The sequence below is a fragment of the Dermacentor variabilis genome, chromosome 3, assembly GCF_050947875.1.
Source record: "Dermacentor variabilis isolate Ectoservices chromosome 3, ASM5094787v1, whole genome shotgun sequence".
Taxonomy (NCBI): domain Eukaryota; kingdom Metazoa; phylum Arthropoda; class Arachnida; order Ixodida; family Ixodidae; genus Dermacentor; species Dermacentor variabilis.
The window spans coordinates 230,381,797-230,408,085 of NC_134570.1; the positions used below are offsets into that span (position 1 = coordinate 230,381,797).

The following is a 26,289-nucleotide window of genomic DNA, read 5'->3' on the forward strand; positions in this document are numbered from 1 at the left end:
GCACGGCATGCACTTGGCGTTACGTCATCACAGACACGTTTTCAAGATTTTGCGTTCTGCTTTCTTCTCAACTTGCATGAACGTTTTTCTTCGATTTGATAAGCTTAGTCTGATGCTGAAAAATACTGAAGATGGAAAAAAAGAAGTTCAGTCTTTATGTATTTAGCTTTCAATACATTCTTTAAGTGCGACAAGGACAAAAAATACAGCGCGTTCTGTCTCTTGATTGGATAATAAATTGCTTTGTCGACATGCTGTTAAGGATATCGAATGTACAGGTAATAGCATATCCTCAAATGGGCCCAGCAATCCTTGGTCACATTAGTACGAGCTCCTTTAAAAGGTGTTGACTATTCAAAGACTGTTGGCGTTAGTGTTACTAGATTCAATTAGGCTCGATTTACACGTTTAATCCTGATAAGATTCCGTGCGAGGGAATAATTGTCGATGTCTCGTATATGTCAATGCCTCGTATATTGACCACTGAAGACTTCTCGCCTGCGACAAGGCTCGCTCGAAAAACGCTTCTCGAGTTTGGTAAAAACCAGCCTAATTCTCCCTTATTTAAACTATGTTTTAACAAGCTTTTCATTGATAAACAATGTTTTATGCATGATTCAACAAGTGACAGTGTTAAGCAAGTTAAAAGTAGTGTTCCAGATCACGCAAGCGCACCTGACAATCTGCGTCATCATCCTGCTACATAGCAATGCGCAAAGGGCAGTGGCGTATCATTAACGCCACTAGTCTCCGTGCTTGTTGCAAACGCTAGAAGTGTGTTTCGCAAACGCGTGGAACTAGAATCGCTCATCGATAGCTGTAATGCTGGTATCATTGCATTAACAGAAACGTGGCTACAACCCCATGTGCAAGATTGTGAAATCTTTGACTTGTCTCGATTTCGTACCTTCCGTTGCGATCGCACTAATCGCAAAGGCGCTATTTCGAAATCCCTGCAAGGTCATCAAGTCCACTTATACTGTAACCTGGAAGTTGTGTGCGCGTGCGATGATATCAGTTACCGTAAAATTACGATTGTTGCCTGCTACCGCGCTCCATCCTACCTATACACTTTCACCACTGAGCTTCACGATGTGCTTAACACCCTTACTTTGCGGCATCCTTCGAACCCCATTATGTTATTGGGGGCTTTCAACTTCCCCAACATATGCTGGACTACTGAACCTCCGCACTGTTATCCATTTTCTTCACAAAGTAACGACTTTCTTGATCTCTGCTCTTTGTTTTCCCTAACACAATTAGTATTAGAACCAACGAGGATCTCGGAAAGCGCTGCTAACCTCCTTGACTTAATATTATGCTCTCATCCTGACATAGTTACCAATGTTTTATGCTTACCGGGCTTAAGCGATCACCTGGGTCTTTCTTTCAACATATTATCTCCTGTGATAAAACCAATTGTTGATAAAAAAATAATTTACCACTACGATAGGGCAAACTTTGACGATATTAATATTAAACTAGCTAATTTTCTTGATCCTTTCCTAAGCCAATTTGATGATCGCACGGTTGATGAGAACTGGACCGTTTTCAAAAAGAAAATACATGAGCTCACCGACAAGTTTATTCCATCAAGCGTAATATCCTGCAATGTTAAGAAACCCTGGTTCAATTCCAAGTTAAGAAGGCTTTCCAACCGAAAAAAACGACTGTATCGAATAGCGAATAAAAGTTCACTGGCATCGAAATAGGACGCTTATACGGAGGCAAACAGTACTTACACAGAAGCTATTAAACTGCCAAAAAGGCATTCCAAGTACACACTGTGCCCACAATGCTTGCGAATATCCCTAAAAAGTTTTGGCGTGTTATTAACCCTTCCAAAGATAATTCAATCACGTTGATTGATTCCAATGGTTCACCAGTACCCGAAGATGTATGTCCCCATATCCTTAACTCTGTGTTCTGAAACAACTTTATCGTATGTAGTAACCCTGTGCTTCCAACTCTCGAGTTGCCCACCCAAATAACCACCTATGGACTTTATTATCATTGAACCTCTTGGGGTCGAAAATGTAATTAAAGGTCTCAAGTTGTCATCAAGTCCTGGTGTTGATTTGGTTAACGCGAAATTCCCGAAAAATACTGTTGTTTATTCATTTGTTCTGCTTTCAAAAATTTTTAAGCAATCCTTAGATACCCATCGGCTACCTGCAGATTGGAAGGTCGGGAAGATGGTCCCACTTCATAAGACCGGTAGCAAACATTCGCCTCTAAACTACCGACCCATTTCCCTCACAAGCATTCCTTGCATGATTCTTGAACATATTCTGTACTCACATTTAGCAAAGCACTTACACAATAATTCATTTTTTACAAAAGCACAACATGGTTTTCGAAAAAACTTGTCATGTGAAACCAAACTTCTTTCTTTTATTCACAGCCGTCATCTTATTCTCGACAAAGGTTCTTTCGCAGACTGTGTTTTCTTTGATTTCGCCAAGGCCTTCGACAGAGTGTGTCATAAATTACTTCTATTTAAACTTAGTAAACTTCATCTTGATCCTCACCTGTTTGCATGGCTTGAACATTTTCTCTTTATTCGGTCACAGTATGCTGTGTTAAAAAATCATATGTCCCCATCTAATCCTGTAGACTCTGGTGTGCCCCAAGGATCAGTTATAGGCCCTCTTCCTTTCTTAATTTACATTAACCATTTACCCAATTACGTTTGTTCTAATATTTACCTTTTCGCAGATGACTGTGTTATCCTCCGTGAAATCTCGGACAAATCTGATCACAAGTTCTTACAAGACGATATAAACGCTATCTCTAACTGGTGTGACGTATGGTTAATGCAACTTAACGTAACTAAATGTAAATGCATGCGGGTAACTCGCAGCAATATTCCTCCACCGAACTATTACCTTAATGATACTTCCCTGGAGGTCGTAATCTCCTATACATACCTAGGCGTCCACATAACCTCGTCACTTTCTTGGTCATTGCACATCGACAACGTAATTAACAATACTAATCGCATGCTAGGTTATCTTCGCCGAAATCTTTCTTCTGCTCCTACATCATTAAATTTAATCCTATACAAAACGGTTATTAGGAGTAAAATGGAGTACGCCTCATCCATCTGGGACCCGCACCTCGAAACCCTTACTCAATCACTTGAACTAATCCAAAACAATGCCGCACGTTTCATTCATAGCAATTACAGCCGTACATCAAGCGTAACTGCCATGAAAAAAATCTTTGCTGCTTGCTCCTCTCTCAGCCCGGCGTAAGTGCTTTCGCCTTGCTTTATTTCATAAACTATATTTCCACAATTCGTATTTACGCGATAATATAATATCATCTCCTACCTACATTTCCTCTCGCATCGACCATAGCCATAAGGTTGGAATCATTCAGTGCCGCAGCAGAACCTGTAACGAATCATTTATTCCTAGGACCTCTCAGGAATGGAACCACCTTCCCGGCGCAGTTGTCGCAGTCAAGGACAACTCAAAGTTTCGTTCGACCTTATCAGACATCATTACTCCCGGATACAATTAACTAATCAAATTTGCTGTTTATTGCTGCTTTGTTTATTTACTTGTGTATGTTTTTTACCCACTCCCCTCTGTAATACTTGGGTCTTGAGGGTACAATAAAATAAAATAAAAAATAAATATAAATAAATAAATTAAATCAGAAAGCGTCGCGTTGGATGCGATACAGCCTGTTGTAGACATTCAATCAAATTACAGTGGAGACATGTCAGTATGCTTTTTTATTTTCTTTCTTTATTTATGTTTACCCGCCGTGGTTGCTCAGTGGCTATGGTGTTGGGCTGCTGAGCACGAGGTCGCGGGATCGAATCCCGGCCACACCAGCTGCATTTCGATGAGGGCGAAATGCGAAAACACCCGTGTAGTTAGATTTAGGTGCACGTTAAAGAACCCCAGGTGGTCGAAATTTCAGGAGTCTTCCACTACAGCGTGCCTCGTAATTAGAAAGTGGTTCTGGCACTTAAAACCCCATAATTTAGTTAATTTTAAGTTAGAATTTATCGTACGAACGCTACACCATTATTACGTTTAGTGTTCAGGCGCTTTTTGTATCAGTTCCCACAGAAGTAGTGCACACTGTCGCACGCTTTCTCTTTTGCTTTTATTGTGCTCCGCAATACCAACGGTTCATCGCGCGCGCCGTGTTCAGCGACAAAGTGTCGACGTTTCCTCCACGCGGCCATTCGGATCCACCATGGCCGAAGTCTGAGCGTCCGGCCGGCCACCGCCCAACTCCGCATGTTCCGCAGCTGTGCCTTGGCGTTCCCACGCATTTCCTGTTGGCACATAGCCTATCCCTAGAAGTGGTTTTTGCCACAGCTGATGACCGCAGCCATCACCATTATCGTCCAGTAAAGAAAGCGTCCGTCATGATCGCTGCCGCATATAAGGTCACGCAATCTTTGTCCGTCCTGCGCAGCCCATGGCACTTCCTCCCGACAGAGGACTCAGCAGGCTCTAGGCTCACGTTCGCACCACGGAAAATGAAACACTGTGCGCTGCAGTGCTTTGGAGCAGAAAAATAAAGCAGTCACGAATTATGGCACCGCAAGCAAAATTGCACAAATGTAGCATGAAAAAACTTTCAGAGAATTGATTGATTGATTGATTGATTGATTGATTGATTGATTGATTGATTGATTGATTGATTGATTGATTGATTGATTGATTGATTGATTGATTGATTGATTGGGTTCAATCTCCCAAAGCAAATCTGGGCCTATGAGGGACGACGCAGTCGAGGGCTTCGGATTAATTTTGGCGACCTGTGGTTCTTTAACGTACACCTAAAGGTACGAGCGTTTGTGCATTTCGACTCACCGAAACGAAATGATGCCGCCGCGAGCGAGAAACCTACCCGCGACCCCCTACTCAGGAGCAGAGTGCCATAGCAAACTAGTTCTGCGGAAGCCCGCAAGGTGGAGGAAAGCACATAAAGGGAACGATTGCCATTCACCTGAATTGTAGCTACTAGGGAAATATTTCTTTCTCCTGAAGAAACCTGTATGGGCTTTCTTTGTAGCTTCGTAATACAATTCAGGTGTGTGGCAATTTCACCCTTTCAAGCGCGCTATATAGCCAATTGCGCAACCGCTGTCGATGCAAAAAAAAAAGGGGGGGGATTAGAGAGAGAGAGCGACGCAGTATGTAAAACGCTGATGGAGCTTGTCTTTGTTTAGAAAGCAACTGCGGTAAATCGTCTAGCGTAGGTTACCTGGGTCATTTATGAAGATAATTTAGGCTTGGCGTTGTCGCTCACTTAAACTAGTGAACAAGGCGTTCCGCCTAGAGAGAATTTTTTTATCTATTACTAAAGTTCCCATAAATTGCCTTTCGTTACATTGTTTCGAACAACTTGTACAGCCTGTTAAGAAAACTCGGAGCGCATTGCATCGCGATGCGGCGAGCTCAGGAGTCGGGTGGCGGCAGCAGCTCGCGCAGGCGCTCGGGGACCGGAGTTGTCTGCTGCGGCGGCGCGCGCTGGCCGCATGGACGGGAAGTGTGCTAGTGTCAGAGGCAGTGTGCGGACTTGATCGTTACTGCGTGAACTGAGACTCTTTACTAAGCGTTGTGCGCCGCCAATTGATACGCCTTGTAGGCAAGTTCATCCCTGAACGGTACGGGGCAGTCACATACTATATACTGATTCCGTACGTTCTTGACGGCGGCTTCCCCAAAGGCGACTGTACATTCCAACACGATAGGTGCCGATCCACACTGCTCGTGTTCTGCAAGAACTGCGCACCATCACTATCCTGGAGTGGCTGCCCCGGACCTCAAGAGAGAGAAGAATATAAGGAAGGCAGGGATGCTAGCCAGTCTGGTTGACTACCCTACGCTGGGCGAAGGGGAGAGAAGGTACTTGCACGAACAGAGAAAGCCGCTCGCGCAAACCAGACGTTCTGAGAAAGTGCCATCACTGCCTTCTAAGCCGATCATCGGTGGGGACGGTGCTCTAGTACTGTCCCTTCAAATGTCTGGGGCTCATTGAAAGTATTGCTGGGGCGCCATCCATTCGTTGTCCGAGGATCGGCGTTGGCCCACCATCTTCAGTGAGTGGGACGTGCTGCGAATGAACACATCGCTGACCGAGTCACTTTACACATCACGGCCCTCCAGAATGAGCGCTGTCATCGCTGCCGCTGGGGACATGACGAGATACTAAGTTCGGAGCGTGACGCGTCCATTTCCCCGCCGACGGGCAGGGCCTGTCTGGTGTAATGCACTATTCTCGAGAAGAATCAATTCCGGCTCATTGTCTAAACCTAAAACATTCCTTTATTCCTATCCGCTTGTTTCATCGTGTTTGACCTCATAGCTATCATTGTTGAGTGCTTTGTATTCCTCTCGAGTCAAATAAAGACTGAGTACATTGCGCGCACATTTTGGTGTGCCTTTCTTGTCACTGCGTAATACGGCAGCACACACAGTGAAGAAATATTCGTGCGCACAATCAGTACCTCGGCCTTTCGAAAGAACAAACGAAGCACGCTGTCAAATAGAGTTTGCGGAACTTCAATATCGCCACTGAAGGCTCAGAGGTAGGCGTCGCACAAGTCAGGAATATCGGCTCAGTTCCCGCAGTGACGATGAAACCGACGCACTGCACCTCACACGCTTCCCGACAATGCGGCCAGCGCGCGCCGCCGTAGCAGACGACGCCGACTCGGCCCCTCGAGCGTCTGCGCCTGCGCGAACTGCTGCTGCCGCCCGACTCCAGCGCACGCCGCATCGCCGATGCAATGCGCTCCGAGTTTTCCCCTAAGTGTGAAACAGACTGTACTTAGAAGTCCTTAGTGTGCAAGTAAACATGTTCGTATACCTAGAAGCGAACTTATGCAGAGGAAAGCAGGGCTTCGCTGTGACAGCATGCGTGACCAACTGCGTCGCATGATTTGCTTGCGCTGCCAGCCACCTGCGTTCCGACATTTCGTCGTTTACTCGATACGAGCCGGATTGTGTAATCCACGTTGCTGGTGTGTCTACAAGTTACACGCTGTTCATTACCCCATCGGTGCATCGGAAAGCTTAAGTCCGTAAAGACTCCTAGCAAAGTGTACACGTGGGACTTGACCTTGTATTAGTTAAGGAAGCTTTTTTAATGCCTGTCCTCGAACCTAATGGAGGCATCAAAAAGTGACCGCATGCAAATGTGAGTAAACCCGTGCCTGAATTGAAGGGCTGGTTCGAAAGACATGGTGCCCTGCCTCTGTTTCCCCGCGAGCGTTCGTCCGAGGCGTTCCTTTTGTGACCCGACTGAATTCGCCTACCTCTGTACTTGATTGCGTACGAAGTGGCTCGAAAACAACGTTTCACAAGAACCTGTTCCTTGGATATAGATGGTCCATCATCGTTACGGGAACTGATCACAAAGGCACGCAAACGCCCTTACGCATTCGCACTCATACAAACTTGCACTCACCCACGCACGTTCAGCCAAGCCCTGGCGCCGGTTTCTGATTATTTCTAGGGGGCATATTTGCTTGCCAAGTTCCTCCATCTCGTCTGGGAGTGACGTAATAACTCACCATGTGGGAAAGCCGACTGCGGTGCGCAGGGCCCGACGGAGCCCAGAATGAAACAATTTTCCCCGAGCGGACTCAATCGCCACGCGTCGTCCTTGTTTTTTGTTTTTTTTCTGCTGAGCGCGAAGTCTCGGTTTCGAATCCTGGCAGCTGCGACCGTGTTCGCCTGGGCCTGCAGGGCACTCAGTCGCGTGCAGTTGGTTCTGGTTGCGTATTGAACAAAAACATGCGGCCAAAGGTAATGGGTAAACGGTTTCACTTTTCTTTGTTTGTTTTATGGTGCAAACGAGACCGAGGATATGTTGAACCAGCCGCAGGACAGGCACCACATTAAGTAATATAATCATTCATAATTTTATCATAATATTATCACATTTGTGACGAAAGTGTAACATCGCCGAGTTCTAATGTAAGTGCCAATAACTTATATACATATATATATAGTCGTCCACGCAAATGTATATAAATAAATGTGTGTGAGTACCTTACGTCACGATGAACGCGAAGGAGACAAGAAATATTTTCATGCGTTTGTTCAAAATTGCGTATCACCTATGTGCCGTGTGCTAAACAGTTGCGCTGGTCAGTCACCTTCGCAGAGTGGCATGGTTCATGAATTTTTTTTTCCATTCGTGCTGCCTGTCCGCACAGCCTACAGACGTAGAGCCTCCCTGAGCAGTGCAACTGGGTGACGAGAACCATAGTTGCCCCGTGTGTTAAATGGCTCCTGAAACGGTTCGGACAATTTTTGTAGACGCGTAGGGTACAGCTTAAGTAGAACATTCGCACCACAATTTAACTGAAGCGTTGCGTATTAATGGAGCTACAAGCGATTACAAGTTACCCTCCTCCCTAGCCATGCTTTTCCTCAACCCGTTCGCCGAGCCGCCGGTGCTAAGCGACGCCTTCACTGGTTCTGCGTCATGATGTGACCTCACATCGTCCACTTCCGGTTGTTTTGGAGCCCGCCCGCGCGAAACCTCTACGCTAGGCGCTTGGCCGTCGGCCGCAAGCGAGAGCTATCGAAGCAGCATGCGTTGCGAGCATTCTGTCGCAGCGCCGAACGTGTCTGGAATTCCGTTAACAACACACTAGCGGAACGTTTGGACTGAACGGTGGAAGCATAAACTCAAGCTGATGAAGGAACCTTAGCGTAGACGTACGTGAGCTGCCTGGTCGGTCTCCACGGTCCAGCCACCCGTTGGCGCAGAGCTTGACCAGCCAAAGAAAGAGCTAATATTGCTCTAACCAAGTGCAAAACATTTTAAACATTTACAAAAATAAGGTGTTAACGATTACAGTCCTGCGAAAAATTTACACCAGCAGCAAAGAAGAATAAATTTTGTTACTGCTGCTGTGTCTGGTTGGGCTCTATGCCACCAGGTGGCTGCACCGTGGAGACCATTCACATTTGCGCTTCTGTTCATCCCATGAAACGACACGCAAGGAGACACGGCCAGGCCCTGTCCCCTTGTGCTTGCGCTTACCCTAATACCGCACTCGCGAAACGGTATTGCGTTAGCAATCTTCCAGTGTAAAGTGACAGCCGCAATCGTGCAAATCCTGGCGCCGATCGGATAGCGGCAGTCCGATGCGCTGCAGCCAGTCCGCTCGTCTACTGGCTTGCAGAGGGACACGATGTCGCAGCCTGACATATTGCCAGTCGCTACGTTTGCAGTCTACAACGCAACAAAGTCGAATCATAGCGCTTGCGAAAAGACAGACCGACTCTGACGGCGGAGCTCTCGTCAAAGACGGAGCGCGTTGTAACACAAGCAGACGACACTTGCTGTGTGCCGGAAGTGCTTAAAGGAGTACTGACACAGAAATTTGAAGTCGAGATAACTTGCGCGATCAATTTAGTTGGTCACACACACATCGTCTATAAAATATCAGCGGTGAATATCGCTTAGAACATATTTAAAATCAATTTTAAAGTACATGCGCGCAGCCAACCGCAACACAGAGCACCTCGTGAAATTGACATCAAGCGGGATTGTAAATAGCCAAGAAAATGCTACGTCATGTGGCTACGTCACAAATTTTCGTTGGCTGCCATGCGGCTTACATGTGCTCTTTTCCTCTGTTGCTTGTTCTAGCTGTTGTACTTGTAGTGGGACGCTCTCCGTGTCGCTGCAACTGCAGTTTTTGTCGTGTCCATCGGGATATTTCCCACACTATCATCTTGACTGCGCTGCCACAACGTTCAACGCCTATTTTTTGTGTCTTACCATTGATCGTGGCCGATGCGAGGGTTTTGTTGAGGTTCGTCCTCGCCATCGCCGGCCGCAATATCTGAGTCGCTAAGTGATTGGCCACGTCTAAAGCGCGAGACACATGGTGCGATTTTCCGTGCGATCTGTAGTACGGCGCGTCGTGTGCGACTTGCCGCATGCGGCGATTCGGGACATATGGTATACGAATGAGCGAGCGGCGGGTAGCACCGCCCTGCAGAACCGGCGCCCCTTTCGGAATGCCGCGTAACTTCGAACAGAGAGTGAAAGCAACCGTATTTGCATAGCTACCTTGTTTGAAGCAAACGATGGCAATATAAACACGTCTATGCGAGCACTGTAGACGTGTTTCCTCAAGGCCGCGTTAGCAGTATCGGATCCGTTGACAGCCGCCGATGGCCAGGAGCCGGCAGGCATAGCTCGCTGGGCCATCGAATCCGACACCGGTTGCGCTTGTGACACGATCGCTTGCAGCTCGTATAACGAAGCGCCTATGTTCGTCGGCACAACGTGTACACAGTTATGTCACGCTTAAATTGCAGCACATTTGATTTCATTGGCGCCGACAGAAGCGAACGAGCATGTCACACGAGCTTGCGATCGCTGGGAGACGATGTAGGCCTAGCTCGCCGGCCGTCTATCCGGGGCCGAGGGTTCTTGCGATGCGTCTGCAGCTCGTAATAAACCGCCTAAATTCGTCAGCACAATCAATTCCTGAACATTTATGTTTCTCTTAAGTGAAAATACGGTTAGTTTTCCCGGTGCCGTTAGTAGCGATGAGTAAACACGCCAGTCAGGCGAGCCGCTTCGTATGCAGACGATTGCTGGCGCGTCTGCGCTTACCGCGTCCGAGTAGAAATCACGCCAACGATTTACTATTTCGCACAACGTTTTATAACTCGCACTCTTTCGAAGTCACTTTATTTTAGAAGTTATTTCGTGTCAGAAACAAATTGTAGCCGATTTATGTGCCGCCGTCAGCGACGAAAGAGGCCCGCATTTCGACTAGGGAGAAAAAAAAACAGAGATGATCAGAGCGGCGAGGCGCCCGCTCGCCGGCCCCGCCCAGCCGGGTCTACCACGTGGCCATGACGTTCACGCTACCGGCGCTGTCATTGGCTGCGGTCGTCCGACCGATGCGGCAGCCGCACGACGACGGCGCACGACACAAGTCGGTCGCGCACGCTGGCTTCGCGTGAGAGCATACGTCATGGCTTTTTGCGAACACGTGACCACTTTGTTTACATTCCCGTTTCTCCCGTCTCGTTGCTCTCTGGAACCGAAACTTCGACTGGTCGCTACAAAAAAGACTGCAAATAAATACCTGTCGCGCTCTGAAGTAAATGAGGTTTCGTGCCGTGATTACTGGGTCATTAACTACTTAATAAAGTAGAAAAAAACCATGTGTATTTTTTTGTGCCAGTACTCCTTTAAGTGTACTGAAAAATTGTTCTTGTCCATTCCCTTTATGTTACTTTCTTTGTATAAAAAGAAATGAACTAACATTTCCACTATTACGAACATCATTTGTTTACCATAATGTTGGAAAAATTATCGATTACGCGCCCTGTTCGGATAGCTCGCCCCACTGACGTCATATGGGTAGGGGCGGCTTAAAATTCCGCCGCGCAGTGTGCTGTGATTGGCAGCGATGGGCATTATTAAAATCTTATAATAAATTACACGCTTTACGCAGAGCACTTAGAGGCGTCAAATAATGATGAGAAGGACCTACTCTAACGACTCAGTACGGTTTTAGAAAATCGTCAAAATGGTTTCAGGGTCCCTTTAATACTCGCCCTCTCGCTCCGTGGCCTCTGAGATCGCATCAGTGCGAACTGGAGGCCATGCTTGCACGAAGCGGTGACACTGCATGTTCGCGTTGGCTTTCGTGCTTCGTCCCTTGGCGGGTGGTGCATTCCCGTCTCGGCCAGCAAGGCATTTCTCTCCTATTTTCCTGTTCACAAAGCTCTGTTCCGTGCTTAAGAGGGGGACACAATCGTACAAAACTTATTGGCCTTTCAAGAGTATTTTCCTTATTGTAACAGAAACTGGAGTAACAATAGATTCAACGTATTTTGTTACATCCATGTACTTAGGCTCATATGGTATCGATATTTGGCGTAGACAGCCAGGCGAAAACACTGTGACTAGCGCGCTTTTGCTGGATCAGGCGCGTTATTCGTTTAAGTGCAAGAGAATTAAGTCAGATAATGCATGGCCTTGCTGGAGAATAGAAGTCAACGCATTTTTAGGAATTGTCAACGAACATTGCGTGCTTATATTGCATAGAATACCTTTAATGATTCCATCAGAGATTAGGAAGGTCAAACCAGTGCCGTCACAGTATACTTCAGCAGCAACGGATGTGCTACGTTCACTTTTTGCCACTTTTGACATACCGCAAGTGCTTGTTTCAGACAGTGGCACAGCATCCGCTTCATAGAAGATGCAACAATTTTTCACGCCGAATGTAATCAAGCAAATACTCTGGGCTTTATCCACACGGCTGCAAGTGGACAAGCAGAACGGATGGTGGCAGAAACTGTAATGGCAGACAAGAACCTGACTGACTGTTCGTAGTCTCGTTTGCCGGGCTCTCGGGATTTTTGTTTGAGCAGAAAAAACCCCACACATACAATGCAGTAAAATTTTGCGGAATTAATATTTTGTAGGCACTTAGGATGCGCTAAAACCTTAAAAACACACCAGGAAAGGAAGGGCCGACGATAGTTGAATAAAACACGTTGCTGGGCTAGTTGGTGCATCGTTAATTACCGCAATAGCGGAGGCGCAAAAGACGACGGACCATAGCAGCAACATCGACAGGCGCACACTTCAGACTGATTTATTTTCAGAACAACGCATACTATTGATTGTGCCTGTTGGGAATGTGCTGTACACTTGTGTATACAGTCTGTGTTCTTCTGAAACTAAATCAGATAGAAGTGTGCGCCCCTCCATGTCGTTTTTGTCTAGTAGCAAATTTTGCTGCGCCGAAATTCTGTTAATTAATGGTGAACGTCTTGATCAGAGATTCTCCACCAGGTGACAAGGTCTAGACCAAGAGCGCTTCCTCAACAACCTCGTCGGACCAGCGCTGTAATAGTTGGAGTGCGACAAAAGGTCGTGGAAGCGACGACCAAGAATGGGAGGCGGCAGAGACGTCGCGTGAATCACACCAGAAAACGCTATGCGGACACTGCAGGCACATTTCAAGAGTCGCCGTAATATTCATTTGCACGAAACGAATCCTTCGAGACAATGGTGCCACTACTCCATCACTTATACGGAGTTGAGACGTCGAACATGCGACAGAAGATGCACACGCTGCTTCTGACAGTCAGCGCTCTCTTAATGCATCTTCTGAAACACGGACGCCCGGCAGAGCGCAGCGAACAAAACATTCGCGAAAAGTCCCAGACTTGAAGCCACGCAGTGCACGAAGGCGCTAGAGCGAATGGGCGTTTCGAACTTGTCGGCGGCGAATTGAGCGCAGCGGGCGATGCGCATCGTGCATTGGTGCCCGGGCTGGCAAGTGACGCCGCCGATCACGCTCAGCTCGGTCAGCCTTGCCTCGCAATCGATCGGCGAGGCAGTGCAATAAGAACCACCGAATAAGACCGGCGTATGGAGAAGTGCATCATTGGCAGTAAGTGAAGCTTGCTTTAGGACTCCCAAAGCCGTAGACAATCGGGGGCCGAATTAACAAACCTGGTCGAGCGTGACCGGAATATGCTGTTATGGACAATTCAAGCGTCAGAGATCTGTGTGAACACGGTCCCATATCCTTACGAACGTACAAGCAGAAAGAAGCATGCTGCAGATTGTCCTGCTCGAGCGCGCAGGCCACCCCGTTGGCTGAATTGTACTTTGGCTGAATGACTAACACTAGCTTTTGGGACCGAATCGAATAGGAATTGAACAATGCCGGAAGCGAATCGCATTGAATAGAATATCTAATATTTTTTCAACAGTTTGCCAATAATGTGCAGCCGGCTTACTTGTATTTTCAAAGTTTTCACTGGCATTACACATTACCTTCACTGGATTACAGCACATTACCTGCAATATAAAGCATGTTTTAATAAATGCAAATACGAATAATTAGGAAGCATTAAGCAGTTTGCTTGCAACCTCAAGGCTTTTCGGAGCTACACGGTCATGCAATGTTACATAAAGTTTACAAAGGCCACATTGTTTGTTAATTAATATCTGTGTATGCAGAAATGCGTGCCGTGCCTGCGGCAACGGCGTAGTGTGTCAGGGCAGCACGCTCGGCCAGTTGATTAAGCATGGTCCAACAAAGGTGAAAACATCGCAATAAGGACGACACACACAAGACTTGACACACACCGCAGGCGCTGACTAACAACTGGAGGTTTATTGCAGTGGAGCAACGTGAAAAAGAAAGTGAATCGGTAGCCAAGCACGAACTATAGCGCACCGAAATCGGAAGAAAGCTACTCCGCACATTCACGGCATTTCGTACAAGATACAGAAGGTTGCCAAGAAAATCAGGGGTGGAAGTTGTCTGCCCCCAACAAGCTGGATTGACTATATAGACGCGTCAACACTGAAACGCCCAAGAAGCCTGCGTACACGCCAAACCACACAAGAGCTTTTGTGAGTTGCACAGCCAACGTTGTCGATCAAGTTTCTCTCTCCTGTGAGATCAACATTGAACAAGCGAGTCGTTGCCGGTGACTCCGCGAGCATTGCAACAACCATCGACGAGGCAGCAACTGCGCTGCGCTGCTTGAAGGTGCATTAGTGCCCGGTCATTGGAAGCTGCAAAAGTGCCTGTCACAGCGTGGTAGCTCAGGCCTTTTGCGATTAGCCGAGCAGTTCAAGCTTGCGTAGTGGCCCCTTCCTGAACGCTAAGCGAAAAAGAGACCTTCAAAATGCTTTTAAAAATCAGCGCAAGTGCTTCTAGCATGCTTTCTTTAGTTCAATTGCTCTTTCACACCATCTGCTTCACCATGCGACAACCGTTTGCTGGCCCAGTGTCGGTTGTTTCTTCCTGCCTCCTTTTTCCTTGACATTGCTCCGCTGCAGTAAGCATTCGGTTATAGTCAACGCCTGTGGTGCGTCTCTTCTGTTCGTCGTCGTCGTTCTTGCGCTGCTTTCATCTTTTGATAGGGGACGTTAGGTGCTATCAAATGTAGCAGTGAAACGTAGACATACTTATTTCGATGAAAGGACACATGTGCTGCATCTATATGTAGTACTGAGCAATAATCATTGCCGAATGTTTAAACAAAATTTTTATTGCGAGCGATCGTGGATAAGCCGTTTAAGTCTGGCTCATTGGGCAATGAACCCTGCACTAGTCCGTTATAGTTACTGTTGATGGGATTAAAGCTATCGCACATTTACTTCAATTTGATGTTTTGTCGTGCATAGACGACGACACGGCGTGTTCGAAAGCTACTTGAAGAGCATTTGGATTTGCGAATAGTGACTGTTCTATTGGAGCAACGTATAGTACTCGATTCGTTCATTCCAATGTTTCGAATATTCTCACATCTCAATTCTGCGTACCTTAAAAAGGTACGCAGAATTCCTTTTCAATGAACCGTGCTGCAACTGAAAGGGCGAAGAGAGTTCACCAGGGGACGCCAGTAGGAGTGGCAGTCCGATGGATTTGCGAATAGTGACTATTCTATTAGAGCAACGTATAGGAGAGGACAATACTCGATTCGTTCATTCCAATGTTTCGAATATTCTCACATCTCAATTCTGCGTACCTTAAAAAGGTACGCAGAATTCCTTTTCAATGAACCGTGCTGCAACTGAAAGGGCGAAGAGAGTTCACCAGGGGACGCCAGTAGGAGTGGCAGTCCGATGGATTTGCGAATAGTGACTATTCTATTAGAGCAACGTATAGGAGAGGACAATACTCGATTCGTTCATTCCAATGTTTCGAATATTCTCACATCTCAATTCTGCGTACCTTAAAAAGGTACGCAGAATTCCTTTTCAATGAACCGTGCTGCAACTGAAAGGGCGAAGAGAGTTCACCAGGGGACGCCAGTAGGAGTGGCAGTCCGATGGATTTGCGAATAGTGACTATTCTATTAGAGCAACGTATAGGAGAGGACAATACTCGATTCGTTCATTCCAATGTTTCGAATATTCTCACATCTCAATTCTGCGTACCTTAAAAAGGTACGCAGAATTCCTTTTCAATGAACCGTGCTGCAACTGAAAGGGCGAAGAGAGTTCACCAGGGGACGCCAGTAGGAGTGGCAGTCCGATGGATTTGCGAATAGTGACTATTCTATTAGAGCAACGTATAGGAGAGGACAATACTCGATTCGTTCATTCCAATGTTTCGAATATTCTCACATCTCAATTCTGCGTACCTTAAAAAGGTACGCAGAATTCCTTTTCAATGAACCGTGCTGCAACTGAAAGGGCGAAGAGAGTTCACCAGGGGACGCCAGTAGGAGTGGCAGTCCGATGGATTTGCGAATAGTGACTATTCTATTAGAGCAACGTATAGGAGAGGACAATACTCGATTCGTTCATTCCAATGTTTCGAATATTCTCACATCTCAATTCTGCGTACCTTAAAAAGGTACGCAGAATTCCTTTTCAATGAACCGTGCTGCAACTGAAAGGGCGAAGAGAGTTCACCAGGGGACGCCAGTAGGAGTGGCAGTCCGATGGATTTGCGAATAGTGACTATTCTATTAGAGCAACGTATAGGAGAGGACAATACTCGATTCGTTCATTCCAATGTTTCGAATATTCTCACATCTCAATTCTGCGTACCTTAAAAAGGTACGCAGAATTCCTTTTCAATGAACCGTGCTGCAACTGAAAGGGCGAAGAGAGTTCACCAGGGGACGCCAGTAGGAGTGGCAGTCCGCGCGCACTTAAAGCCCCTCAATTTTTCAAAAGTAGCGCCATTCTTAGATCTTTCCGCCACCCCGCTCACCCTGGCGCTTCCTCCCCCATGCCTCCTGTCTCCCCAGCTTTCTCCGCTCCCCCATTGGCCAATCTGTGTCACGTGGAAGCAGGCGCCGCGCTTTTGTATATTTTTTTCTTTCCAGAGCTGAGTAGGCGCCGCGCTTTTGTATATTTTTTTCTTTCCAGCGCGCTCCGACCTCCATTGTTGGGCCTGCGCGACGAATGTACGGCAGGCGGACTGACGGAATACGTTAGCGTAATAGAATGTGTTAGGGCCGAGAACTTAATTGCGATGCCGTGCTGCTGCGCCTTCGGTTGCCGCAACAGACACAGCGAGGGCAAAAAGCTTTTTGCTTTGCCATCCGGCGGGCGCAACGCAAAAAGAAAAGTGTGGATTCACAGGATCGGGCGGGTTGACTTCGAGGAAGTGGCAAAGAACGCACGGCTTCGTGATGTAAGTGCCACGGCTCCACACAACCTCTTCTTTTGAGCCTAGTTGACACCTTCCGCTTCGAAAAAGTGTGTGTGTTCATGCTCTGCGTGGTTTTTAGCGCGTTCAAGTTGACTTTCTTTTTTTCGAATGTGCTCTCTTTGTTTCACGTAGTTTCGTCTTGCGGTGAAAGTGCACGCATCTGTAGCTGGCCTGTGACATAGAAGCGACTTTATTCTGGGTGTGTTTTGAGCTCCACCATAAGTTAGCACATTCTCGACGCTTTTGCAAGGCTCACTATGACTTGTGCATGCAGTCTTTTACCTTCGAATGTACGCCCGCATGTATTGATTTGGTTTGTGGTGATTAACGTTTTTAACGTCCCGAAGCGACTAAAGCTCTGATGGAGGTCGTAGTGCATGGCCCCGGATAACATTATCTAGGTCGCCAGGGGATGTTTAACGTGCACTTGGATCGTAGAATCGTAGGTGGGCCGGTAAATTCCTCGTTGGCGTTTCAGAATTCTCGCGCAGGCGCGCTAGCGCTGCTTTAGAAGTATGCACCTCAGCGCGATTGTATTTCTTCAATATATTTTATTTACTAGTTGTAACAGCGTGTCATTATTTCGTACTATTGACGGCGCCTCCAGGGCACCAAAGCTGCAACGAGAGCACCAAAGCTAGAACCAGGGCTGGATGGGGCTCGCCGAAGCCTGTGCATGCCAAGGGAGTATAAGATAGACTGTCCGCTATAGCGGACAGCCGATTTTGTATGCGAACACTCCCTGCGCCGCCAGCTTTATTGTAATGTCACGTACCCGCCGTGGTTGCTCAGTGGCTATGGTGTTGGGCTGCTGAGCACGAGGTCGCGGGATCGAATCCCGGCCATGGCGGCCGCATTTCGATGGGGGCGAAATGCGAAAACACCCGTGTGCTTAGATTTAGGTGCACGTTAAAGAACCCCAGGTGGTCAAGATTTCCGGAGTCCTCCACTACGGCGTGCCTCATAATCAGAAAGTGGTTTTGGCACGTAAAACCCCAAATATTATTATTATTATTATGTAATGTCACGTGCTCCTCAGAAGCCTCCGTTAGCCGTTACATGTGCCCTCCTGGAGCAGTACTTGTAAAAAAAACAATATATCGTCACGATTACCAAAGCACCCCGGAATGAAAAAAGTGGCCCTGTTGCCAGGCATCGCTGACCGCAGACAGTCGAAATCTCTCATGCGCCGGCCGACCAAAAGTATCCTGCAGGTACGTAAATGAACCTACGAAACCACTTACACATACTTTCACGCTGTCAAAACCTGAAACTTCGGTAATTACGCGCGTGTTTGAGCACACCGCGTGCTTGCGTCGTGTTTCAGCAACACGAACGCTCACCGTGCGCGCACTTTACGCCTTAAATATGGCTTGAATAATAGTCATTTTCTCTATTTCTTCCACAATTCGAACACGACATATTTTAGGGCAGTTACCGACTGACGAAGCAACGTCTGTATTGAAAGAACTGCTCCGCAGGGCTCGATCAAGCTTTTCCGCGGATTTCTTGCCGTCGCGTGTTAGCCGTCGTCTGCTACGGCAGGCCCACCACCGGCGGCGCCACCGTCGAGGCCGCGCCGAACGGAGGAGGAGGGAAGTGAATGGCGCTACTTTGACGCGCACTCCGACGATGCAAGGAGGTTGGCGAAGTCATGACCTACGCTTCGATATTTGTCTTTTTTTTTATTTCCTTCCGTTGTGCCTGCCACTGCGAAGCAAGCGGGGAGCGGGAGAACAGGTGCGCGAAGGGTGTCCTTGACCCGCGTCCTTGGGCTCTTCGCGCTGCGGCTACTTAGGCTATAGGCAACTTCACTAATGTTAGGAGGGATCACATCTCCCGTGTCAGTTTCTCTCTATTTTTTAGGGTAGATCTGTACACGCGTAATGTTGCATATACAGGTGCATTTTTTAATTTCTACTCGAAGATCAAATGCCTCCCCTTAATTTATTCATAGCCACATCCCCGTGCGGCGCAGTGCATTTGCAGTAGGCCGCTTCACGGAAACAAACATTCTCACTCTGCGTGTCAGATGCAACTGCAGTGTTGTGGAGGTGAATCTGTACTCATGCCGCATGTTTCAGCGCCAGAAAAATTAGCGAACCAGGTATTCGTCGAACAGAAAGCACGAACGGAATTGAATCCTGAGATTTTACGTGCTAAAACAACCGCTTGATATGCACGGGGCATATATGTACGTTTCCTTTCCATTCTGCCCCCATCTAAATGCAGCCACCGTAGCCGGGATCTGACCCCGCGACCTCGTCCTTAGCAGCACAACACCAGAGCCGCAGAAAACACCATAAGCTCAGGGCAAGAAATTATCCACCAATAGATGTCAATAAATGTGTTTCTTTTTTCTCAGAAATATAACCACCGACAAAAAGAGACGTTACGGGTGGAAATGGAAACCAATAAATAGTGCGCTTAATTTTGGGAGAATCAAAGACCTGAACCGAGCCCTTGAAAGACGAAAGTCTCGTTTCTCGGTGAAGACGCGCGAGCAGGAAAAAGCTCGGCGAGGGAAAGCGATGGAGCGCACCGGTGTGCGTTCTCGAAACCGTGCGTTGGGGTCGCGAATTCGTGCCTTTTTGGGGCGGGCGTGTCGTGACCGCCGCAGTACGGCCGGTGAGAGCAGCCGTTGCTGCGCTGCATCGTTCGCCTAAGCTTGTGTGGGCGGAGCGCATAGCTCCGTGCCACCTGCAGCTACCAAAGAAGGAAGTTTCACACGCGGTATGCCACCAACCAGCCTCGTCAATGCTGCAGAAGCACCAATCCCTGCTTGCACTAAAGATGTCGGCAACTGAGCGAAATGCCGAATGATCGCTTCTTTCTCTGCTACAGACCGGAACGTTGGAGTTGTAATTTACGTAATGCTATGTCAATTCGTGTTGCTTCTGACATCGCAGATCATCCGCCGCAGTACGTTCGCCACCAGTGCAGTAGCAAATGCATGAAGCAAAAGAATATAACTATGCTGATGTCACAGTAGTGCGACGTAAACACTAGGCACGTTTCTTATAGACAGAGGCATTTTGTTGTATTAACCCGAGCATTCTATATTACACACGCAAGACATTTCATGGTGTTTGCGCAATCCAGTTGCAAATATATATATATATATATATATATATATATATATATATATATATATATATATATATATATATATATATATATATATATATACATGAACACCATGAAATGTCATGCGTATCTAATATACACAGCTACAAGTGCGTCGAGAGCACACACATGCGCGTATTTATTTAGGCGGCACACACAGGGTGCATCGCACACGTGCGAGAAAAGAAAAATGCAACACAAGGCGACCTTTCACGGGCCGCGTTATCGGCATCACAACGATCGGCTCTGCGTCCTTCAGGTCACTGCACCCAAACACGTGGCCAGGCACACGCCCCTGTAGCGCCGGTACGGAAGCAACTCTGCCCAGAGCACCGCGCCGCATCGCGAGACATTCAATCCCTACGTCCTCGCCCCTTCTACTGGCTCTGCTTACGTGAGCGGAGCACAACACGAAGGGCACGCGAGTTCAGCGTATCTTGTGCAGGCGTTTCGCTGTGCCCTCGTGACCCTACAGCGCCACTGATGTCGACGTCGAGTGCTCGATTGTTTCTCCCACGTCGCGCTCACTCGACGTTGCTTCTCCGCGAAGCGCGTGCCGGAGGCGTGGCTGCCGTGCGGAAGGCTGGCGTTCAGCCCGACTGACTACAAATGTCGACGCCGCTGTTCTTTACTGCCCGCGTTGGGTATCTGCGCTTGTGGCAAACTGTAAAAGGAGTTGCACTCGTGGTTCCTCTGTGGAGCGGCATCAACTTCCAGATGTTCAAGGTCCTGCGCTAACTAAGAAAACGATGGGGTGAGCGTATACGCTCTCGAGAATGCTTGCTACGTCAGGCATCGTGTTATTCCAGGATTTTTTACGCAGAATTACGGCCACATCGTGTTTTGCTTACGAGGTAATCTTGGCGTGCATGCCACACGTCGTCTGCTTTAAGTTAGAAATTGTTGCGGTTCAGAAGAATACGCTATTTTTTACACTTTACACGTACTACGTGTAAGAGGGCTTTGAATTCACATCAAATCGATATTTTTTTCGGTTTCATACCCTGGTTTACTTCCAGAATTTCCGTTCACCATAACGTTGGAAACGTTCTTCACACATCTTAACTACTTCTGGATACAGGTCTGCTCATGTAACAACTTTACGCGAAGTCTTTCATAAAGTTGGCCTAGAGATAGGCGACCGGGTGTCTAATGGTGTTGCAAAAATATGTGGCAATGTCTTATATCTCTTCGTATACCCGCCGTGGTTGCTCAGTGGCTATGGTGTTGGGCGGCTGAGCACGAGGTCGCGGGATCGAATCCCGGCCATGGCGGCCGCATTTCGATGGGGGCGAAATGCGAAAACACCCGTGTACTTAGATTTAGGTGCACGTTAAAGAACCCCAGGTGGTCGAAATTTCCGGAGTCCTCCACTACGGCGTGCCTCATAATCAGAAAGTGGTTTTGGCGCGTAAAACCCCATAATTAATTATATCTCTTCGTCGTTTTCTCCTGCGCAGCGTCGTACAAAGCGAATTTATGAAGTGACATTGTGTCACCTAATATAAGACTGCTATTTTTCTTTCCGCATTTAAAATTTTATTTAGGGTGCATTCTTTGAAAGTGCATCTGCAAATGCCACTAAATTAACCTAAAGACGCAAAATTTTAGAACGGTTCTATTGGGGTCTCTTTCTGTTCAGCCTGAGGATAAAATAAGGTTAAAATAGGTTTTTGAATGATAAATATAATTCGGACCTAAAGGGGTTCTTCCACACAAATGCAAAGACACACTTTTCTGCTCTATAGTTATTTATGTTTATATTTATACATATTTCATCCTCAATATACCAGTCTCATTGATATGAAGGAGCCCTGCAGCCCTTTTTATGAAGAGCCTGCTATTTATGGCCATCTGTTAACTACCTTATTTCCCGGTCTATAGTCCTCACCTTGTGCGCAGGGGTCCGTTTATGCTGAGGACAAAAATATTTTCTTAGATATTCCGCATCCTCTGTGTAGTCCGCAAGGACAAACTTGAACTGAAAGTGAGTTTTTCAGCTTGTCTGCAGATAATGTACGCTAGGTAAGCAAAAAGCCGTTGTTAATCAAAGGCACTGAACAAGTTAGGCTATCTGCGCCGCACATTGACCACGGCCCCAAGGGATCCTGAAACTATACTGGTGCATAAATTTCTAATCCGGCCTTTACTAGGACATGCTTCCCCTGTCTGGAATCCGCACAAGCAATGCGACGTCAATCAAATCGAGGCCATCCAAAAGAAAGCGATTCGCTTCATAAGCCACAAGTTCGACGGAGATATTTCACCGGCTTCCATACATAGGCTTTCGGCCACTCTCAGATCGCCGACGCACAGAATCGCCATTGCATTACTGGCTCCTCTTGCCGGATTTCATCAGATCTAAATGCTGCTAAACCATCCAATACTAGAAGTCACTATCACCTATGCATCGCGCCTTATTTTGCCCGTAAAGTCACTCTTAAATACAGTTTCCTTCCGTGTTATTGAATATTGGAAATCTTTTCGTAGTAATACTCGTTCTCTGTCTTTAAACTTATTTTTAGCGACAAGTGAATACGTAGTTATTTTCATTGCGTCTTTATTGTTCATATTGACTTTCTTATTTGTCATTGTTGTGCTTTTCAGAGCCACTCCTGCAACAGTGCAATATGGCTACAGTATGTACAAATAAAAAAAAAAGTGTAGCTCCTTTATTAGACTGCATATAAGAGGCAATTCTAAAGACCGTCCAAGACACTCAGTCGGGGCGTTTAGAACAACAGTTAAGCAGGCCACATTTGAACGGCTCGCTGTCTCCATCGTGTTCGGAATGTTTATTTCGCACACATACTCGAATACCCTGAGCTTGAAGAACGCTGCGAAGGCTCTTCGCCTTTTCGGTGCGGTGACGACTGTTCTCGTGTTTTGCGCGTACTATATGAGATCACTTATGCTGAAACGAGGTGGTAACGTATGAGCTGGAAACATTGCTCGTGTGCAGTGAATATAACTTCGGAGCTGGTTTCGCTGGGTGACATGACCCGGAATAAATGTGCAGTCACAGTGTGGCCTCGTTTTTGTCAACGCAGCCATTGTCTTAAATAATAAAATTATGTGTATTCCGCAACCATAGATAGTCTGCACCGTGCGAAATTTATGTACTTGTATGGCCGGCGGACTATACCTAGAAAAATACGGTAATCGTTTTCCCAACAATCATAACGCGTCTCGTATCAGTGGACTCACCACCAAACGAACGTTGCCGCGATCACGCTCTCAGCTTCGAACTGCGCTGGAAGCTACACTGCGGAAATGTATAAAAGCAGGGATCCGTTTATTCACTTACCTGTGCGCTCTTTGGTTCCACGGCAGGCTTCGCTGGTAAACCGTCGACTTGTGGGCTCATTTTGCTACCGACTGGCACGATGCTCTGCCGAGAAGCGCCAGTCGGACGTCTCTCTGCAGAGTGAGCCGGCCGCAACACGCCTCGCCACGGCTGCTGCCCTTCGCGCTGACGCCACTGTTTGGCGATGCAACGGGGACGCCTTTCGCGCTCTCAGCTTACGAGGAGCGCGCGATCGGGGCGCGAGGGCCGGTTGGGCCATAACGACCGGACTGCCCTGCGCACGAGGCGCGATCCGGTCGGCGGCCGATGGCGCACGAGTGATGCCCGCAGACGTTTACACACGACTGCTGCGCCCTCGGGCTGCCTTTATATCTCGCGTGGTTCTGTATTGGAACGCCGTCACAGGCTTCGTGAGCGGAGCTCCTGCTTTTTAAAACTTCAAAGGACAAAGTCAAAAACATCAAGTCACGAATGTGTGACGCGCTGAACCTGAACCTTGACCTTCGATTCCAGGTTGCCAAGCTATCGCGCCATTTGGAACGACACGAACAGTTGGAACGATGCCATCACGTGAAAAACCATCGAGGCCAACAAAATTCTTCGAAGCGAACCGCCTGACACGGTTACGAAGGTTAAAAGAGGCCTAAGAACTCAAAGAAGCGGCTAACAATAATGGCCGATGAATTAAGCGTATATATAGGTTCCATTAGTTAGTCACAACTTACCCGCACAATGAAAGCAATATTTGCGACCAGTTTGGACAATAAAGCTCAGAGGAATACCTTGCTTAGCGAAGTGAACAAAAATAATAACGATTGGCCGGAAACCCTAGGATGTCAATCACCCACACAGTTGTTCGTAAACAGCTGCCAAGATGCGCCAAACAACCTGACAGTAACGCTGCAGAAAAAATAAAGTACAGCGTCGTCGTTTCGTCCCGACAGCTACCGGAATGTGTTTGTACTGAGAAGGAAAATTTTCCGTTAGAATCGTCATCAGGGATGACATCGATATGATGACAGAGTTAGGGCTTTGTTTAGTTATGTATTTTTTTCGATTCTTTGAACACCAAATCTAGTGTCTCTGCATAAACAACTGCTCCCCAGAACACTACAGCCTAAAAATAGGCATTCCTGTATATCGCGGAACACTTTTGCTATCGTTTTTCTCAAGATCACTGTTTGCGGGTTCATGTTCGTTACCCCATCATGACGTGAGCGGTGCCACCCTTGCCCATCACTCGTCATGTCATGACGGGTGATGGGCAAGGGGGGCACAATGCCTTTGGTGGTAAGCGTGAAACACAACACACTGGCCGGGACACGAAACTGGAATGAATGGCAGCGGCTTGATTGCATCTATCATGATAATTAGGTATTCAAGAGATTAGTTCTTAACACGAGTATTCGCATGCGAAAGCCGCCGCGGGGACCTTTCCTTTGCAGCTTAGTTTTCATCCTTCTGGTGCAGTGACGCGTGCTCTCTGGTGAAAACTTCGCGATGCCGTCTGCTTTTTTACTCGTCGTACTGGCACCTTGAGGTAGAGCGCGATTGCCCGCGATATGAACTTATTTGTTTAGCTTCGATTTCTACAAACGTAACGGCGTTCGACGCACTTAGCAAGTGTCGATTCTGTGGCCCAAAGGTAACAGCAATGTAAAATACTGGTATCTCACATGCAAGCTCAGATTCGTCGGAACATTATTTCACATTAAGAAATGTATTTAGAAGGCACTGTCATGCAAACGCAAGAATTGTCGAACAACCTTTATTGAAAATTGCACAAACGAGCAGGTACACGATGTCCGCCTATGCTGGCACTTCATATCCGTGTTTATATTTTCACTCATTCAGGAAACATTCAACACAGACAGAAAACAGGTGTTGTTGCGCGTCATTCTAAATTACAGCACATATATACCCCTACATTAGATGACCTGACGCCAAATAAGCGTAATTGGAGATCGCCGAGAGAGAGGCCTTCGTACGGTACTGGATATAAATAAGAAAATGATGGGGATGATGGTATTCGTCTAAGAAGAAAGTTATTACCACATCCTATTTGGCTATAAACTGATTATAAGAACTGCAAATATAATCAGCATGTGGTAGCCACGGCAAATCACTATTCAGCCCCCCCCCCCACCGTAACTCAACACGCATTGCGCACGTGCTCTATTCCCATTAGTGCATTTTGAGTCTCAATCACTGCCTTTTTTGCTCGATCTCTTGAATAAAAATCGACATAACTTCTGTCATTCTATGAACTATGAGCAAGCCATTAACTTGTAGGAATTGCTTCTTAGTGCTTCTTAACGCACGTTCGCGCACACTCACACAAACGCACACACACCGAGATACGACACACGCTCGCCCGCATTCACATGTACACGCACGCAGGCACGCACGTTCGCGCACACTCACACAAACGCACACACACCGAGATACGACACACGCTCGCCCGCATTCACGTGTACACGCACGCAGGCACGCACGTTCGCGCACACTCACACAAACGCACACGCACCGAGATACGACACACGCTCGCCCGCATTCACGTGTACACGCACGCAGGCACGCACGTTCGCGCACACTCACACAAACGCACACGCACCGAGATACGACACACGCTCGCCCGCATTCACGTGTACACGCACGCAGGCACGCACGTTCGCGCACACTC

General features: G+C 47.3%; 1 protein-coding gene across 3 annotated transcripts in view; it reads right to left on the minus strand.

Annotated features, from left to right (window-relative positions):
- The window catches only part of LOC142576696 (monocarboxylate transporter 12-like), a 162,112-nt gene extending 138,147 nt beyond the window's left edge, over window positions 1–23,965 (minus strand). The window contains exon 1 of one of the 3 annotated variants that reach the window (XM_075686934.1): window positions 23,607–23,964. In XM_075686934.1, the coding sequence (XP_075543049.1) occupies window positions 23,607–23,666 (60 nt within the window). In that variant the 5' untranslated portion in view covers window positions 23,667–23,964. Of the gene's footprint in view, window positions 1–23,606 lie in introns of all 3 variants that reach the window. The other 2 variants (XM_075686932.1, XM_075686933.1) reach the window with 2 other exon arrangements.
- Between the last annotated feature and the right edge of the window lie 2,324 nt (window positions 23,966–26,289).